At 36.6% G+C, this 19013-nt stretch overlaps 2 protein-coding genes across 2 annotated transcripts; both read left to right on the forward strand.

Moving 5' to 3' along the window:
* The first annotated feature begins 216 nt into the window (after positions 1–216).
* On the forward strand, positions 217–6437 carry LOC135104378 (uncharacterized). The gene is made up of 3 exons (XM_064011748.1): positions 217–1474; positions 5133–5484; positions 6155–6437. The coding sequence occupies exons 1-3, from the start codon at positions 1257–1259 to the stop codon at positions 6323–6325; spliced, it is 741 nt and encodes a 246-aa protein (XP_063867818.1). The 5' UTR covers positions 217–1256; the 3' UTR covers positions 6326–6437.
* A 3219-nt stretch (positions 6438–9656) lies between these two features.
* Positions 9657–18523, forward strand: LOC135104380 (uncharacterized). Its single transcript, XM_064011750.1, has 5 exons — positions 9657–9981; positions 15344–15695; positions 16364–16541; positions 17719–17786; positions 17934–18523. The coding sequence occupies exons 2-5, from the start codon at positions 15366–15368 to the stop codon at positions 17991–17993; spliced, it is 636 nt and encodes a 211-aa protein (XP_063867820.1). The 5' UTR covers positions 9657–9981; positions 15344–15365; the 3' UTR covers positions 17994–18523.
* Positions 18524–19013: the final 490 nt, after the last annotated feature.

A 19013-nucleotide genomic window follows, 5' to 3' on the forward strand; every position in this document is an offset into this window, starting at 1 on the left:
GGTAGAAAACGAGACATACTTTATTTAAACCTATAATAATAATAATGATAATAATAATAATAATAATAATAATAATAGTGATAGTAGTAGTAGTAGTAGTAATTGTTGTTGTTGTGGTAGTAGTAGTAGTAGTAACAGCAATAATAAATAGTATTGTCAGTACTTTCGTCTATTATCAATGAATATTCACTTTTGCCAATGTCACAACACATTTCCTTCAGCATACACGGTGCTAACACTTTGTTTACGAGTGCCGTGCATTTTGTCCTATGTAAGGATATATCCTTACCAGAAACATCTTTTACTAGCTCACCCATGTGATCGATTGTCCTGACGCTTGAATGACAAGCAATGTGAGCTGCTAACTTCAGCTCAGCAACTTTTGCATCACTAGTGACTTTTGTTCTTGATAACCCTGATTGAAACAGAGTCCTCATGTTAGAAAATGGAGCAGCATTTTTCTCATGCTTTGCTGTTAGACCATGCTTGATAAGGTCACTGTGATGGGCTCTGATCACAGTTTTGCAAAATTTGCAGGATGCATGAGTATCATCGCCGGGTATACTCCTTATCCACGTCTTGAGCCCGTCCTCTTGTTCCCACTCTTTACAGTATCTTTTGCTGTATTTCGACCACTTGCTCATGTTCACTTGAGCGTACACACGTATGCACGTGGCCTGTATCCAGTATACTTGTATCTCCTCCAGGCAGGCTGAGGCAGCTATGAGGCTGAGAATAAACTGGCTGTGTTTCAGTGTGTGTGCTGTGAGGTGAATGTGGAAATTATGGGTGCGGCATGCAGGTGTTCAGGATGGGTGTCCTACAGTCTTAATGAGGTCATGCGGCCCCAGTAGTAATCCCCTTAGGGAGAGGGGAGACTTGTTCACACCCTTCTGCTGGCTGACCTGGCGCCATTCCTTAACATATGAGTGAGTCTACTCCCTGATTTGGTATGTCGGGAAGGCAAGAGTATATTATATATTTTCAAATATAAGTAGCCCAGAAAATAGCCCAACTGCGGTAAAAAGAGCCCAAAAAGCGCCAAACCGCGGAAACCATATTTTTCACGCCCAATACCAGGAACGACTCTGGTAGGAGCATTTCAGTTGAGCCTATTCTGCCCTGGTTCGTGTTTGCTGCGGTGACACGGTGCCGCACTGAGTGAAGATTGCGTTTATAATCACTTATCGGTGGAGTGGGGAAAGGAGAGTCAGGAAGTGAGGATATTTATATTATTTGACATATTATTTGATAGCATGTCAACTTTTGTGTGTGTGTGTGTGGGTGGGTGTTGGATCAGTGACAGGTGGCGCTGGGGAGTTACCACGGCGAGCGGCTGGCTGGCTGCAGTGTTTTGGTCAGCACTGGTCAATCTTGCCCTACACGCTCTATTAACTAGTGTTTCCGTCTTCCCGACACCTTCTTCCTGCACCAAGCACCGTCAAGCATCACCAGAGAGGCACGAGTACGTAAGGTGAGTCTAGCGGGGCCAATCTCTCCTCAGTCAGCCTTACTGCCTTCACAACACCCTAATCCTCCCTGTAGTGTCTTGTATTCGTTTATTTAGGATTCATTATTCGTTATTTAGTTTTTTTAGGGGTTAATTATTTATATTTAGGTTTTGTTTACGTCTGAGTCTGGAAAGAGTTGGAAATTTATTCAAATATTTAATGTTCGCTAATATGTAAACAAGCCCTCAGCTGTGTTATTAGCCATTATTTGCCTCGTCTCTCACTTATTGTAAGCCTAACATATCACAAGATGGATCCACATGTCTAGCCTTCATATCCGCTGGTCAGATATATCCGTCATTGCCTGGTTTTGGTGTTATATAGGAATAAATAAGGCAACATGGCCGCCGGCTCCCCCACTGAGGTCGCCCCCGAGGGCCGTCATGATGGACTGGCACCTGTTCCGGCTTGTTGGTTCCAATATTTTTTTAAATTTTTCTGAATTAATTTATTTGGCTTGTATAGTAAGATTTTATGGTTTCTAAAAATATTTCGTTGCTTTTGAAGTGTTTTTCTTGCTTCAGTTAAGTAAATGTGCTGAATCTGGTGGTGTTTTTTATGTAAATAAGGGGCAGTTTGTACGGTGAAATTTACCCAGCCTGGTTTTTGGCTTTTTTATTTGAGGCTTTAATGAAGATTTTATTGCTTCAAAAAATCGTTTATGATTTTTAAAGTATGTTGCGTTCCTGTTGAGTTAAGTATGTGGAATTTGATAGGCTTATTGTCCCGTTGAAAGTGGTGATTTTGTCATTTTTTAGCTTCTTTATTTTTTTATTGTAGCTTGTAACTAAGTGTGCATTATTTTAAAAAATAGTTCAGATTTTTTAAAATGTTTTTTTACCAGTGTAAAGTGGAATAGGTGGACTTTTCAGTGTTTTTAATGGTGTGAAAATTTCCAACACTTTTTCCATATTTCACATAATATTTCTTTATAACTACTGAGACTGGAGGTGTTTTGATATTGTGAATATTAATTAAAGTAATTGTCAAGTCAGAATATATAATGCATTCGAGCCTAGCTTCATTTTTTCTATGGGTCAATTTCAAAATGAAATACATTACGTACGTATGGCAGCGGGGCGCCGGCACCTCGCCTGTGACGTCATCAAGGATTCGGGACTCTGTCTGCTCCAGTGTCTCCTCAATATTTACCGTAATTTCCAGTGTTTTCCAAGTGTTTCCAGCTGTTTCTAAAGTCAGGCGTGTAGATAGTTGTAGTAGAAGGAAGAAAATAAGAGAAATGAAAGAGGAGAAGGAAGAAATAAAAAGAAATGGAGGAGGAGGCAAAACAAGTAAACAATATTTAGCTTAGTTTCCCTTTCTGCGCTGCAGTTCTCTGTAATATTTGGTGTGTTTTGGGTGTTTTATGTGTTTAGGATGTATGTAGGAATATTGTGGGGTGTTTAGAGTGTGTTTTGGTGGTGTTTAGGTGTGTTTTGGGTGTATATTTGCTGTTATCATTGTGTTTTGGGTGAATTTTGGGTGTTTTAAATGTGGTTTAGGATGTTTTTAGTTATATTGTAAGTGGTTTGAGTCGTGTGGGGTGTTTTGAGTATATTGTGGGATGTTTCTGTGTGTTATGGGTGTGTTTGGGGGTATATTGAGGTGTAGTGAGTTTGTTTTGGGTTTATTTTCTGTTTTAAGTGTTTCGGTGAGTTTGGGTGTGTGTGTCGGGTCTTTTGAGGTGTATTTGATTGTGTGGAAGTAGTTTTGGGTCTTTAAGGGTGTGTTTGTGGCGTGTTTGTGGTGTTGAGTGGTGCTTTAAGTGTGTTTTGGATGTTTTGATGTGTTTTGGGTGTGTTTGATGAGTTTTGGGGTGTTGTAGTGTATTTTGGGTGTTTTAAATCTTTTGAGTGTGTTTGGATGAGTTTTAGGTATATTGGGGTGCTTTGAGTGTGTTTTGGATAAACTTCGCGTGATTGGGGTGGGTTATTTGGATATTTTTAGATGTTACAGGGTGTTTTCAGTGAATATTCAATATTTGGTTGTGTTTAGGTGAGTGTAGTGGGTATTTTGGGGTGTTGTGATGTGTTTTGGTTGTGTTTTGGATGTTTTGAGTGTATTTTGAGTGTGTTTTGGTAAGTTTTGTTGCATGTAGGGATGTTGAGTGTTATATATATATATATATATATATATATATATATATATATATATATATATATATATATATATATATATATATATATATATATATATATATATAATGGGAAGGCAATGAGAAGAGGGACAAAAGAACATGGGATGCACCGCCTGTGTTCATACCGGGATCTGATGTCAGTTCTTGTGAAGGGCCAGAATGCATATTCCTGAAGTCTGGAAGGAGTCGTCCGCCAGCCTGTATGGACACTAGGCTGTAGCTCCAAAACTAACTGTAGGATTCTCTCTAAAATAGTCTCATTGAGATTCTTGCACAAAATTACCTATACGTAACTTAATCTAACCTAACCTAACCGCTACAAGAGTAAATGGGCCGAAACATTACCAGACTTCAGGAATATGCCTCCAGAGGGATACAGGTTAAGGTCGCTTCACACACATCAGTGCCGTATTCGTTCCATGCTGTTCAGTGCTTCAGTGTCAGTAAAAAAAAAATTCATCATTTTGGAATTCAGCGGAAGCATTTACACACGTCCGGCGAAGTACCGTGTTTTGACAGAAGTGATTGTTACGTCTCCGTTCCGTGAAATGGAATATCGTCGTCACTGGTATTTTAAAAATTTTCACGGATGTCGGACAAGTGTTTGAAATAAAATAGAAGAAATTGAAATGGTGATAAATACTCTTTTTAATTGATGTAATTAATCACATTGTACATTATACTTACCACAACACACCACATCACACCACACCACATCATAACACACCACACCATACCACAGCACACCACACATCACTGAGCAATGTCATCAAACAGTTTTTGGACATTCTTAAGTACTGGAAAATTTTTGTTTCATCATTAATTAATTCCTCGCACAGAGTAGCAAAATCTCCTTCAGTTTCTCTTTTTCTTCCACGTTTCATGTACCCACTTTTCTTTTCTTTATTTTTTGTTAAGCAAGCATCTTGCTCTTCATGAAGAATTATGACAATCATAGCCAACTCCACGTCTGAAAGGGATATGTGTGCATAGACGTCACGAAAGCGACATGGATATCACTGACACTATACGATACTAATACGGCACTGATAGGTGTGAAACCACCTTTGAGTGTACTATTCAGATAGTGTACCCACTATCTGCCAATTTCACTGGGACAAAAGCACAATTAGGTGATTGTTAAGAACAACAACAATAATAATAATAATAATAATAATAATAATAATAATAATAATAATAATATAATAAAAGGAGTTAAGCCATCTATATAGTTAGCTGGATTGATATTATCCTTATTATTGTTATCATCATTATTACATATCAAGGTATTGTGACATTATTATTAATAATATGTTATTATTATTATTATTATTATTATTATTATTATTATTATTATTATTATTATTATTATTATCATTATCATATTTCAGCTATCCAACATTATTATTATTATTATTATTATTATTATTATTATTATTATTATTATTATTATTGTTATTATTATTATCATTATCATATTTCAGCTATCCAACATCAAAACAGTATATGAATATGGCAAATGCTGTTTTGACATCATTTCCTGCCATCCTGAGAAACAGTGATCTCGAGGAGCATGAATTGCAGCTGCAATGGAAATTGCGCATCCAGCGCAAGTTTCAGAATTCAAGAAAGAGGCAGGATTCCTCAGTGACTGAGGTGACGTCAAGGAAAAAGAAGATCCCTTGCATAGCGCCAAAAGAGACTACGTGTCCACTGATGTATGGAGTAAAGGCTTACCTTCCACCAAGGCCCCATTCAGAAGATGATGAGTCATTAGAGAGACATAGACAGTGGCTTGCTCTACATTGGATGAAGAAAGATCCCGAGTTAGATAAGGTATGTGATATTTGTACGCTTGATTTATCTTTTTTATATTTCAGAGACTTCTTTACTGGTGTTGTTTAAAAATACCTGCTCTTATGTAAGCAATTTCAATGGTACTGGTGGATAGCCACTGAAAAATTATGCTTGTATATATATATATATATATATATATATATATATATATATATATATATATATATATATATATATATATATATATATATATATATATATATGAGGGAGAGAGGGAGGCTGGCGGGACAGTCAACTTATAAAAACTAATTTTACTTTAATGATTTCCCTCAGGCTGAACGCCTCATGCAGTTGACACTCTCTGAGAGACGCAAAAAAATAATCAATGGGAACATTCTTCTAGCAGAAATCCTGAACTTGTACCCGTGGATTCAGACTTTTGATGGCATAAGTGTGTATATATGTACACTTTATGGATTTTGCTACATATTGTTACTAATTGTCAACTTTATTTGTAGGGCTATAATGTATATAGCTATTTATATTTTATAGTAGTTAATTGATATTTAACTACTGGTACTTCCATTCTCCCTCTCAGGCTCAGAGGCCTCAGTGACGGGAGATAAGCACTCATAACTAAGAACAGTTATTGCAGATGCTAATCTCTGTAACCTTCACATATAATTATTTGATGCTTATATCTTTACAGATAATGAAGGAGTTCCTGAGATTAGAACCACAAGCGGATGAACCAGACCCAAGAGTAGCAGTTTTGAAAGGGCTGGAGAAATATAGGCTCCCAATAATTGCCATTCTCAAAAAAAGAAAAGCAGTTCCTCTGTATATGGAAACCTTACTTGAAGCTAAATCCCCACGATGAAAGTCAATGTGAGTAATGTCTAGTTCAATTTGTTCATTTCAGTAGCTGGTACCAATTTAATATATGTATCTTTTCATCATTAGCAATGCATCTTTCACTTTTATAAGCTTAGTATTCATGAAACTATGCTGCATGCAAAAACCAAACATATGATATATATATATATATATATATATATATATATATATATATATATATATATATATATATATATATATATATATATATATATATATATATATATATATATATATATATATATATATATATATATATATTTTTTTTTTTTTTTTTTTTTTTTAATGCCTTTTTTACCTTTTTTTTTTTATTTCTCTATGTTATTGCAAGTGATAAGTGAAGCTTCCTTATTACTGTTCTGAGCATTTCTGTAGATTTGTTTAGTTAGTATATCCCATAGAAATACTCATTTTCTTTTTTTGTGTGGCTTTAAAGGATTAATGGTGACATATGGATATGATCTGGGTTAAAAGCTTGTACAAATAAGGTTAAATGTCTATTTTTGCACTTGTTGTTTCCCTAAGTTTCTTAAAAGTACTGTGATATAATGATTAGCAGTGGACTAATTAATTATTCTTTACAGGGTCTGTAACTCCTTACATTTAATTTATGTTAACTTTACTTACATATTTTTTCCTTTAGTTTATGAATGGGAGGAAGGTTTAATATTCATATCTTAAGAGATGCTTACTTTCTTTTCCGCATTGCAAGTTTTAGTGATTAATACTCACAAATGTGTATTATTTACTTAATGGCTTGTTAAAGCAGGTTGTTTTTGTGTTGCTTTTTTTTTTTTTTCTCATGCTAGGATGAAGTGTTACTAATGGAGTTTATTTTTTACATATGTTTTATATATCATTACAGTTTTGAGGGGAGCTTTCTGTTAAATGTTCAAGTGAAAAGCATATTATACTATAGATGATAAAAATTATAGTGTTTATTTTTTTATTTTTTTTAATGCAATGAAATGTAGGGAACATTTAATTGTATATGAATATATTGAATTTATTACCTATTCTCTCCATAACCTTGAGACAGCAGTAGCTAGCTGCTAGTATTAAAGGTACTAATGATTCATCATCTGCCTAAGAAAGACTAACTAATTAGTCATTTAATTGACTAACCTATGATCCACTTTACTAATGTGGTTAGTAGAAGCAGTGAACAGTACGAAGGCATTAGTCAGATATATTTGAGTAAGACCATACTCAGGTTGAGTGCTCAGTTAGTCACAAATTGACTAACATTATGTTAGTCACTGTGACTAATGCTGCCACTCATTCTAGACCCCATGGGTTTTACTAAGAAAAGTTAGTCAGCACGACTAACTTTGGTTTTGTGTGATATATAAAGGTACTAGGCCTTGCTGGCGCCCGAGAGTGTAAGAAAGGCGGGAAAAGTGAGTGGCGAGTGTGTGGGGCGACACTGTACCCTCCCCACGGTTTTGGAGGACAAAGTGAAAGATGGAGGCGGAAGGAAGGGCCAGTGAGCTGCGTATGCTTCACCTCTGAGTGGACGTAGGGGAAAAAAAAAAATGACACGTTTCGGAAATAACTTGTATCATAAGTAGAGAACGTGCATCCCTTAAGCAGCCGCGCATTGCAAGGCCACGAGAGTACGTGGTATGATCGCAAGTGACACGTCCGGAAATCAGCGTTTAATTGCGTGTGTCTTAATAGAAAAAAATAGCTGATTTCCAAATTATACATCAAAGTATGACCTCGTCTAGTTCAGAAGAGTCCTTCGTATAAATGCACTGGTGTGTGTATGTGTGTGTGAGTGTTATTGCTAGTTATCTCTCTCTCTCTCTCTCTCTCTCTCTCTCTCTCTCTCTCTCTCTCTCTCTGTCAGGAGTTGCACAGGTCTTCAAGGGTATTTTTACGGTTTTAGTGACAGATTAACAACATTTCTACATTAATAACAGGAGAAACACCATTGAAAACCCTGATAATCATCTTTATAGCTTTGAAAAACAGTCATGAGGAGAGAGAGAGAGAGAGAGAGAGAGAGAGTAGGAGCCAGGGTTGCCAGGTCTGCGGCAGTATTCCCGCGCACTTTTACTCCAAAAAGAGCCCAAAACCCGCGGACTCCACCCTCCAAAAGAGCCCAAAAAGAGCCCAATATTTTATGAATAATATGCATGTTGTGTTAAAAACGAGAAAGGTAGAAAACGAGACATACTTTATTTAAACCTATAATAATAATAATGATAATAATAATAATAATAATAATAATAATAGTGATAGTAGTAGTAGTAGTAGTAATTGTTGTTGTTGTGGTAGTAGTAGTAGTAGTAACAGCAATAATAAAGAGTATTGTCAGTACTTTCGTCTATTATCAATGAATATTCACTTTTTCCAATGTCACAACACATTTCCTTCAGCATACACGGTGCTAACACTTTGTTTACGAGTGCCGTGCATTTTGTCCTATGTAAGGATATATCCTTACCAGAAACATCTTTTACTAGCTCACCCATGTGATCGATTGTCCTGACGCTTGAATGACAAGCAATGTGAGCTGCTAACTTCAGCTCAGCAACTTTTGCATCACTAGTGACTTTTGTTCTTGATAACCCTGATTGAAACAGAGTCCTCATGTTAGAAAATGGAGCAGCATTTTTCTCATGCTTTGCTGTTAGACCATGCTTGATAAGGTCACTGTGATGGGCTCTGATCACAGTTTTGCAAAATTTGCAGGATGCATGAGTATCATCGCCGGGTATACTCCTTATCCACGTCTTGAGCCCGTCCTCTTGTTCCCACTCTTTACAGTATCTTTTGCTGTATTTCGACCACTTGCTCATGTTCACTTGAGCGTACACACGTATGCACGTGGCCTGTATCCAGTATACTTGTATCTCCTCCAGGCAGGCTGAGGCAGCTATGAGGCTGAGAATAAACTGGCTGTGTTTCAGTGTGTGTGCTGTGAGGTGAATGTGGAAATTATGGGTGCGGCATGCAGGTGTTCAGGATGGGTGTCCTACAGTCTTAATGAGGTCATGCGGCCCCAGTAGTAATCCCCTTAGGGAGAGGGGAGACTTGTTCACACCCTTCTGCTGGCTGACCTGGCGCCATTCCTTAACATATGAGTGAGTCTACTCCCTGATTTGGTATGTCGGGAAGGCAAGAGTATATTATATATTTTCAAATATAAGTAGCCCAGAAAATAGCCCAACTGCGGTAAAAAGAGCCCAAAAAGCGCCAAACCGCGGAAACCATATTTTTCACGCCCAATACCAGGAACGACTCTGGTAGGAGCATTTCAGTTGAGCCTATTCTGCCCTGGTTCGTGTTTGCTGCGGTGACACGGTGCTGCACTGAGTGAAGATTGCGTTTATAATCACTTATCGGTGGAGTGGGGAAAGGAGAGTCAGGAAGTGAGGATATTTATATTATTTGACATATTATTTGATAGCATGTCAACTTTTGTGTGTGTGTGTGTGTGGGTGGGTGTTGGATCAGTGACAGGTGGCGCTGGGGAGTTACCACGGCGAGCGGCTGGCTGGCTGCAGTGTTTTGGTCAGCACTGGTCAATCTTGCCCTACACGCTCTATTAACTAGTGTTTCCGTCTTCCCGACACCTTCTTCCTGCACCAAGCACCGTCAAGCATCACCAGAGAGGCACGAGTACGTAAGGTGAGTCTAGCGGGGCCAATCTCTCCTCAGTCAGCCTTACTGCCTTCACAACACCCTAATCCTCCCTGTAGTGTCTTGTATTCGTTTATTTAGGATTCATTATTCGTTATTTAGTTTTTTTAGGGGTTAATTATTTATATTTAGGTTTTGTTTACGTCTGAGTCTGGAAAGAGTTGGAAATTTATTCAAATATTTAATGTTCGCTAATATGTAAACAAGCCCTCAGCTGTGTTATTAGCCATTATTTGCCTCGTCTCTCACTTATTGTAAGCCTAACATATCACAAGATGGATCCACATGTCTAGCCTTCATATCCGCTGGTCAGATATATCCGTCATTGCCTGGTTTTGGTGTTATATAGGAATAAATAAGGCAACATGGCCGCCGGCTCCCCCACTGAGGTCGCCCCCGAGGGCCGTCATGATGGACTGGCACCTGTTCCGGCTTGTTGGTTCCAATATTTTTTTAAATTTTTCTGAATTAATTTATTTGGCTTGTATAGTAAGATTTTATGGTTTCTAAAAATATTTCGTTGCTTTTGAAGTGTTTTTCTTGCTTCAGTTAAGTAAATGTGCTGAATCTGGTGGTGTTTTTTATGTAAATAAGGGGCAGTTTGTACGGTGAAATTTACCCAGCCTGGTTTTTGGCTTTTTTATTTGAGGCTTTAATGAAGATTTTATTGCTTCAAAAAATCGTTTATGATTTTTAAAGCATGTTGCGTTCCTGTTGAGTTAAGTATGTGGAATTTGATAGGCTTATTGTCCCGTTGAATGTGGTGATTTTGTCATTTTTTAGCTTCTTTATTTTTTTATTGTAGCTTGTAACTAAGTGTGCATTATTTTAAAAAATAGTTCAGATTTTTTAAAATGTTTTTTTACCAGTGTAAAGTGGAATAGGTGGACTTTTCAGTGTTTTTAATGGTGTGAAAATTTCCAACACTTTTTCCATATTTCACATAATATTTCTTTATAACTACTGAGACTGGAGGTGTTTTGATATTGTGAATATTAATTAAAGTAATTGTCAAGTCAGAATATATAATGCATTCGAGCCTAGCTTCATTTTTTCTATGGGTCAATTTCAAAATGAAATACATTACGTACGTATGGCAGCGGGGCGCCGGCACCTCGCCTGTGACGTCATCAAGGATTCGGGACTCTGTCTGCTCCAGTGTCTCCTCAATATTTACCGTAATTTCCAGTGTTTTCCAAGTGTTTCCAGCTGTTTCTAAAGTCAGGCGTGTAGATAGTTGTAGTAGAAAAAAGAAAATAAGAGAAATGAAAGAGGAGAAGGAAGAAATAAAAAGAAATGGAGGAGGAGGCAAAACAAGTAAACAATATTTAGCTTAGTTTCCCTTTCTGCGCTGCAGTTCTCTGTAATATTTGGTGTGTTTTGGGTGTTTTATGTGTTTAGGATGTATGTAGGAATATTGTGGGGTGTTTAGAGTGTGTTTTGGTGGTGTTTAGGTGTGTTTTGGGTGTATATTTGCTGTTATCATTGTGTTTTGGGTGAATTTTGGGTGTTTTAAATGTGGTTTAGGATGTTTTTAGTTATATTGTAAGTGGTTTGAGTCGTGTGGGGTGTTTTGAGTATATTGTGGGATGTTTCTGTGTGTTATGGGTGTGTTTAGGGGTATATTGAGGTGTAGTGAGTTTGTTTTGGGTTTATTTTCTGTTTTAAGTGTTTCGGTGAGTTTGGGTGTGTGTGTCGGGTCTTTTGAGGTGTATTTGATTGTGTGGAAGTAGTTTTGGGTCTTTAAGGGTGTGTCTGTGGCGTGTTTGTGGTGTTGAGTGGTGCTTTAAGTGTGTTTTGGATGTTTTGATGTGTTTTGGGTGTGTTTGATGAGTTTTGGGGTGTTGTAGTGTATTTTGGGTGTTTTAAATCTTTTGAGTGTGTTTGGATGAGTTTTAGGTATATTGGGGTGCTTTGAGTGTGTTTTGGATAAACTTCGCGTGATTGGGGTGGGTTATTTGGATATTTTTAGATGTTACAGGGTGTTTTCAGTGAATATTCAATATTTGGTTGTGTTTAGGTGAGTGTAGTGGGTATTTTGGGGTGTTGTGATGTGTTTTGGTTGTGTTTTGGATGTTTTGAGTGTATTTTGAGTGTGTTTTGGTAAGTTTTGTTGCATGTAGGGATGTTGAGTGTTATATATATATATATATATATATATATATATATATATATATATATATATATATATATATATATATATATATATATATATATATATAATGGGAAGGCAATGAGAAGAGGGACAAAAGAACATGGGATGCACCGCCTGTGTTCATACCGGGATCTGATGTCAGTTCTTGTGAAGGGCCAGAATGCATATTCCTGAAGTCTGGAAGGAGTCGTCCGCCAGCCTGTATGGACACTAGGCTGTAGCTCCAAAACTAACTGTAGGATTCTCTCTAAAATAGTCTCATTGAGATTCTTGCACAAAATTACCTATACGTAACTTAATCTAACCTAACCTAACCGCTACAAGAGTAAATGGGCCGAAACATTACCAGACTTCAGGAATATGCCTCCAGAGGGATACAGGTTAAGGTCGCTTCACACACATCAGTGCCGTATTCGTTCCATGCTGTTCAGTGCTTCAGTGTCAGTAAAAAAAAAATTCATCATTTTGGAATTCAGCGGAAGTATTTACACACGTCCGGCGAAGTACCGTGTTTTGACAGAAGTGATTGTTACGTCTCCGTTCCGTGAAATGGAATATCGTCGTCACTGGTATTTTAAAAATTTTCACGGATGTCGGACAAGTGTTTGAAATAAAATAGAAGAAATTGAAATGGTGATAAATACTCTTTTTAATTGATGTAATTAATCACATTGTACATTATACTTACCACAACACACCACATCACACCACACCATATCATAACACACCACACCATACCACAGCACACCACACATCACTGAGCAATGTCATCAAACAGTTTTTGGACATTCTTAAGTACTGGAAAATTTTTGTTTCATCATTAATTAATTCCTCGCACAGAGTAGCAAAATCTCCTTCAGTTTCTCTTTTTCTTCCACGATTCTGGGCTTGTTCCTCCCTCTCCTCCACCCTCTGACTACTTCATGCCTCGTATTAAAATTCTTCGTAATGATGTTTTCCATGCCCTCGCTGGCCTAAACCCTCAGAAGGCTTATGGACCTGATGGGGTCCCTCCTATTGTTCTCCGAAACTGTGCCTCCGTGCTTGCACCTTGCCTAGTCAAACTCTTTCAGCTCTGTCTGTCAACATCTACCTTTCCTTCCTGCTGGAAGTTTGCCTACATTCAACCTGTTCCTAAAAAGGGTGACCGCTCTAATCCCTCAAACTACCGTCCTATTGCTTTAATTTCCTGCTTATCTAAAGTTTTTGAATCTATCCTCAACAGGAAGATTCTTAAACATCTATCACTTCACAACCTTCTATCTGATCGCCAGTATGGGTTCCGTCAAGGACGCTCTACTGGTGATCTTCTGGCTTTCCTTACTGAGTCTTGGTCATCCTCTTTTAGAGACTTTGGTGAAACTTTTGCTGTTGCCTTGGACATATCAAAAGCCTTTGATAGAGTCTGGCACAAAGCTTTGATTTCCAAACTACCCTCCTACGGTTTCTATCCTTCTCTCTGTAACTTCATCTCAAGTTTCCTTTCTGACCGTTCTATTGCTGCTGTGGTAGACGGTCACTGTTCTTCTCCTAAATCTATTAACAGTGGTGTTCCTCAGGGTTCTGTCCTGTCACCCACTCTCTTCTTATTATTCATTAATGATCTTCTAAACCAAACTTCTTGTCCTATCCACTCCTATGCTGATGATACCACCCTGCACTTTTCCACGTCTTTTCATAGACGTCCAACCCTTCAGGAGGTAAACATATCACGCAGGGAAGCCACAGAACGCCTGACTTCTGATCTTTCTAAAATTTCTGATTGGGGCAGAGCAAACTTGGTATTGTTCAATGCCTCAAAAACTCAATTCCTCCATTTATCAACTCGACACAATCTTCCAGACAACTATCCCCTCTTCTTAAATGACACTCAACTGTCCCCCTCTTCTACACTGAACATCCTCGGTCTGTCCTTTACTTATAATCTGAACTGGAAACTTCACATCTCATCTCTAGCTAAAACGGCTTCTATGAAGTTAGGTGTTCTGAGACGTCTCCGCCAGTTTTTCTCACCCCCCCAGCTGCTAACTCTGTACAAGGGCCTTATCCGTCCATGTATGGAGTATGCTTCACATGTCTGGGGGGGTTCCACTCATACTGCTGTTCTAGACAGGGTGGAATCAAAAGCTTTTCGTCTCATCAACTCCTCTCCTCTAACTGACTGTCTTCAGCCTCTCTCTCACCGCCGCAATGTTGCATCTCTTGCTGTCTTCTACCGCTATTTTCATGCTAACTGCTCTTCTGATCTTGCTAACTGCATGCCTCCCCTCCTTCCGCGGCCTCGCTGCACAAGACTTTCTTCTTTCTCTCACTCCTATTCTGTCCACCTCTCTAACGCAAGAGTTAACCAGTATTCTCAATCATTCATACCTTTCTCTGGTAAACTCTGGAACTCCTTGCCTGCTTCTGTATTTCCACCTTCCTATGACTTGAATTCCTTCAAGAGGGAGGTTTCAAGACACTTATCCACCAATTTTTGACCACTGCTTTGACCCTTTTAGGGACTGGCATTTCAGTGGGCATTTTTTTTATTAGATTTTTGTTGCCCTTGGCCAGTATCCTTCCTACATAAAAAAAAAAAAAAAAAAAAAAAAAACGTTTCATGTACCCACTTTTCTTTTCTTTATTTTTTGTTAAGCAAGCATCTTGCTCTTCATGAAGAATTATGACAATCATAGCCAACTCCACGTCTGAAAGGGATATGTGTGCATAGACGTCACGAAAGCGACATGGATATCACTGACACTATACGATACTAATACGGCACTGATAGGTGTGAAACCACCTTTGAGTGTACTATTCAGATAGTGTACCCACTATCTGCCAATTTCACTGGGACAAAAGCACAATTAGGTGATTGTTAAGAAGAACAACAATAATAATAATAATAATAATAATAATAATAATAATAATATAATAAAAGGAGTTAAGCCATCTATATAGTTAGCTGGATTGATATTATCCTTATTATTGTTATCATCATTATTACATATCAAGGTATTGTGACATTATTATTAATAATATGTTATTATTATTATTATTATTATTATTATTATTATTATTATTATTATTATCATTATCATATTTCAGCTATCCAACATTATTATTATTATTATTATTATTATTATTATTATTATTATTATTATTATTATTATTATTATTATTGTTATTATTATTATCATTATCATATTTCAGCTATCCAACATCAAAACAGTATATGAATATGGCAAATGCTGTTTTGACATCATTTCCTGCCATCCTGAGAAACAGTGATCTCGAGGAGCATGAATTGCAGCTGCAATGGAAATTGCGCATCCAGCGCAAGTTTCAGAATTCAAGAAAGAGGCAGGATTCCTCAGTGACTGAGGTGACGTCAAGGAAAAAGAAGATCCCTTGCATAGCGCCAAAAGAGACTACGTGTCCACTGATGTATGGAGTAAAGGCTTACCTTCCACCAAGGCCCCATTCAGAAGATGATGAGTCATTAGAGAGACATAGACAGTGGCTTGCTCTACATTGGATGAAGAAAGATACCGAGTTAGATAAGGTATGTGATATTTGTACGCTTGATTTATCTTTTTTATATTTCAGAGACTTCTTTACTGGTGTTGTTTAAAAATACCTGCTCTTATGTAAGCAATTTCAATGGTACTGGTGGATAGCCACTGAAAAATGATGCTTGTATATATAAATATATATATATATATATATATATATATATATATATATATATATATATATATATATATATATATATATATATATATATGAGGGAGAGAGGGAGCCTGGCGGGACAGTCAACTCAGGAAAACTAATTTTATTTTAATGATTTTCCTCAGGCTGAACGCCTCATGCAGTTGACACTCTCTGAGAGCCGCAAAAAAATAATCAATGGGAACATTCTTGTAGCAGAAATCCTGAACTTGTACCCGTGGATTCAGACTTTTGATGGCATAAGTGTGTATATATGTACACTTTATGGATTTTGCTACATATTGTTACTAATTGTTAACTTTATTTGTAGGGCTATAATGTATATAGCTATTTATATTTTATAGTAGGTAATTGATATTTAACTACTGGTACTTCCATTCTCCCTCTCAGGCTCAAAGGCCTCAGTGACGGGAGATAAGCACTCATAACTAAGTACAGTTATTGCAGATGCTCATCTCTGTAACCTTCACTTATAATTATTTGATGCTTATATCTTTACAGATAATCAAGGAGTTCCTGAGATTAGAACCACAAGCGGATGAACCAGACCCAAGAGTAGCAGTTTTGAAAGGGTTGGAGAAATATAGGCTCCCAATAATTGCCATTCTCAAAAAAAGTAAAGCAGTTCCTCTGTATATGGAAACCTTACTTGAACTCTATGACCACGATGAAAGTCAATGTGAGTAATGTCTAGTTCAATTTGTTCATTTCAGTAGCTGGTAGCAATTTAATATATGTATCTTTTCATCATTAGCAATGCATCTTTCACTTTTATAAGCTTAGTATTCATGAAACTATGCTGCATGCAAAAACCAAACATTGTATTAAGCATGACTTATCTAACTGTAATGCTTGCACCAATTTCTATAAAGGTACAAATTTAATTGTTAAATTCCTGCTCTTCTATCAAATTTTTGGCTGAGTGCTATGGCTAAATAATTGTTTGCAGCATAAGTGATGTTAAAGATTTTAATAGGTGTAAAGCATCTCTCTCTCTCTCTCTCTCTCTCTCTCTCTCTCTCTCTCTCTCTCTCTCTCTCTCTCTCTCTCTCTCTCTCTCTCTCTCTCTCTCTCTCTCTCTCTCGTAAGGAAAGACATTATTTCTAGTGTAAATAAACCCAATAGGCTGTCCAATTTGAAATTTAAAATGTAAATATTATCAATCTTTTTAGAAATGTTAGCTGCATCCTCTTCCCTTGCAGTCCAATAATACAGGTCACTAATTCGTGTGGAGATAGAATTCTTGGAGTCACCTTTGCCGGCACTAGCGCAAGTGCAAACAGTCTAATAAAGGTTTCTTCCATGGTTGTGATGAAGTTCAGGACTTCTCACACTGTTTTGATGGATATGATGAGAAGAATCAGGAGTTCGGAACATCAGTGCGTTATGTCGGGGCATGTAGGTTCGGCTGGGGTTTTCTTTCTTTCTTTCTTTTTTTTTTTTTTCGATCAGTACTCATCATATTCTTATGAGGACTTGCTAGACAAAGCATTATTGCATTATGATATTACCCAAATAGTGTCTCAAGTAAAAAACATAACCGCATACTCGTACAAAAGATTTGCTGCTGTGACACAAAGGACAAAAATCATTAGTATACTGGTCGTTCTGAGCATTCAATCAAAATGCTTGTCATTCATATAATTAGTAGAACCATCGAGGAGCTTTATTTTTGTTAATTCTTATGTGATAAAGCAATAATTACAGGAGACTTTTAAAAGATTGGTACTCAAATTAGTGGACTGTCCTATTGGATGTGAGCATATCTTCACTTTTTCCTTACACAGTTAATTTTCTTTTGTTTATTTGATTTACTGATTATCATATTTATTTATATATTTATTTATTTGCACCAGATGCTTGCTTAGTTATATTGGGGTTACTTCACCTGCTTGGAGAAAGGAAAGACTCCATTTTTACTAAGGTTAAATTTCAGTATCTTTGATTTTAGAGAGGTGTGTATATATTGAAATTTCTGAATATATTATCACCTTAAGATATACATCTACATATAAATTTTATTTTAATGTCAAAATGTTATTAATGTTTACACTATTATTTCTTCCTTAAGGTACCAGAAGAAGAACTAAGAACAGGGCAGTGTAGTGTGTATTTGATGGTGCACCTGTAGCTGAAACAACATGTATTTTTATGGCTGTAGAATCATTGGTAGCAGGGCTTTGTGTTTAATATTGAACACCCAAAAAATTGTGAACATTTCCTCCGTTTCACAACATCCCATCTCTTAGGTATCAAGTATGACAAAGGTAACACTTCAAAAACAAGATCTCTACTTGTAAAACTCAATGAAGTAAAGACAGAATTAAGCTACAAAAATGCATAAATCTGCTTCCAAATATATTCAACTTCACACATAATGCCTCTCTCTCTCTCTCTCTCTCTCTCTCTCTCTCTCTCTCTCTCTCTCTCTCTCTCTCTCTCTCTCTCTCTCTCTCTCTCTCTCTCTCTCTCTCTCTCTCTCTCTCTCTCTCTCTCTCTCTCTCTCTCTCTCTCTCTCTCTCTCTCTCTCTCTCTCTTTCTCACACACACACACACTAGTCAATTACTAGTTAAAGATTAATCAGTGAAATAAATACATAACATTATGTAAATAAGTTTTCTAAAAGGAAAAGGAAATACTTGTACTTCCCCTTCCCCCCAACCCAGTATTCATGAAATCTTACTGAATTCTTCTTGTTATATATATATATATATATATATATATATATATATATATATATATATATATATATATATATATATATATATATATATATATATATATATATATATATATATATATATATATATATATATATATATATATATATATATATATATATATATATATATATATATATATATTTTTTTTTTTTTTATGCCTTTTTTACCTTTTTTTTTTTTTTATTTCTCTATGTTATTGCAAATGATACGTGAAGCTTCTTTATTATTGTTCTGAGCACTTCTGTAGATTTGTTTAGTTAGTATATCCCATAGAAATACTCATTTTCTTTTTTTGTGTGGCTTTAAAGGATTAATGGTGACATATGGATATGATCTGGGTTAAAAGCTTGTACAAATAAGGTTAAATGTCTATTTTTGCACTGGTTGTTTCCCTAAGTTTCTTAAAAGTACTGTGATATAATGATTA

Source organism: Scylla paramamosain, chromosome 10 (genome assembly GCF_035594125.1).
Source record: "Scylla paramamosain isolate STU-SP2022 chromosome 10, ASM3559412v1, whole genome shotgun sequence".
Taxonomy (NCBI): Eukaryota; Metazoa; Arthropoda; class Malacostraca; order Decapoda; family Portunidae; genus Scylla; species Scylla paramamosain.

Coding starts and splice junctions, on each gene's coding strand:
- LOC135104378 (XM_064011748.1), top strand. CDS start 1,257: ATGTCAACTTTTGTGTGTGTGTGTGTGGGTGGGTGTTGGATCAGTGAC. Junction 1,475..5,132: donor GAGAGGCACGAGTACGTAAG/GTGAGTCTAGCG, acceptor ATCATATTTCAG/CTATCCAACATCAAAACAGT. Junction 5,485..6,154: donor AAGATCCCGAGTTAGATAAG/GTATGTGATATT, acceptor ATATCTTTACAG/ATAATGAAGGAGTTCCTGAG.
- LOC135104380 (XM_064011750.1), top strand. CDS start 15,366: ATGAATATGGCAAATGCTGTTTTGACATCATTTCCTGCCATCCTGAGA. Junction 16,542..17,718: donor TGACCACGATGAAAGTCAAT/GTGAGTAATGTC, acceptor TATTTGCACCAG/ATGCTTGCTTAGTTATATTG. Junction 17,787..17,933: donor AAGACTCCATTTTTACTAAG/GTTAAATTTCAG, acceptor TTCTTCCTTAAG/GTACCAGAAGAAGAACTAAG.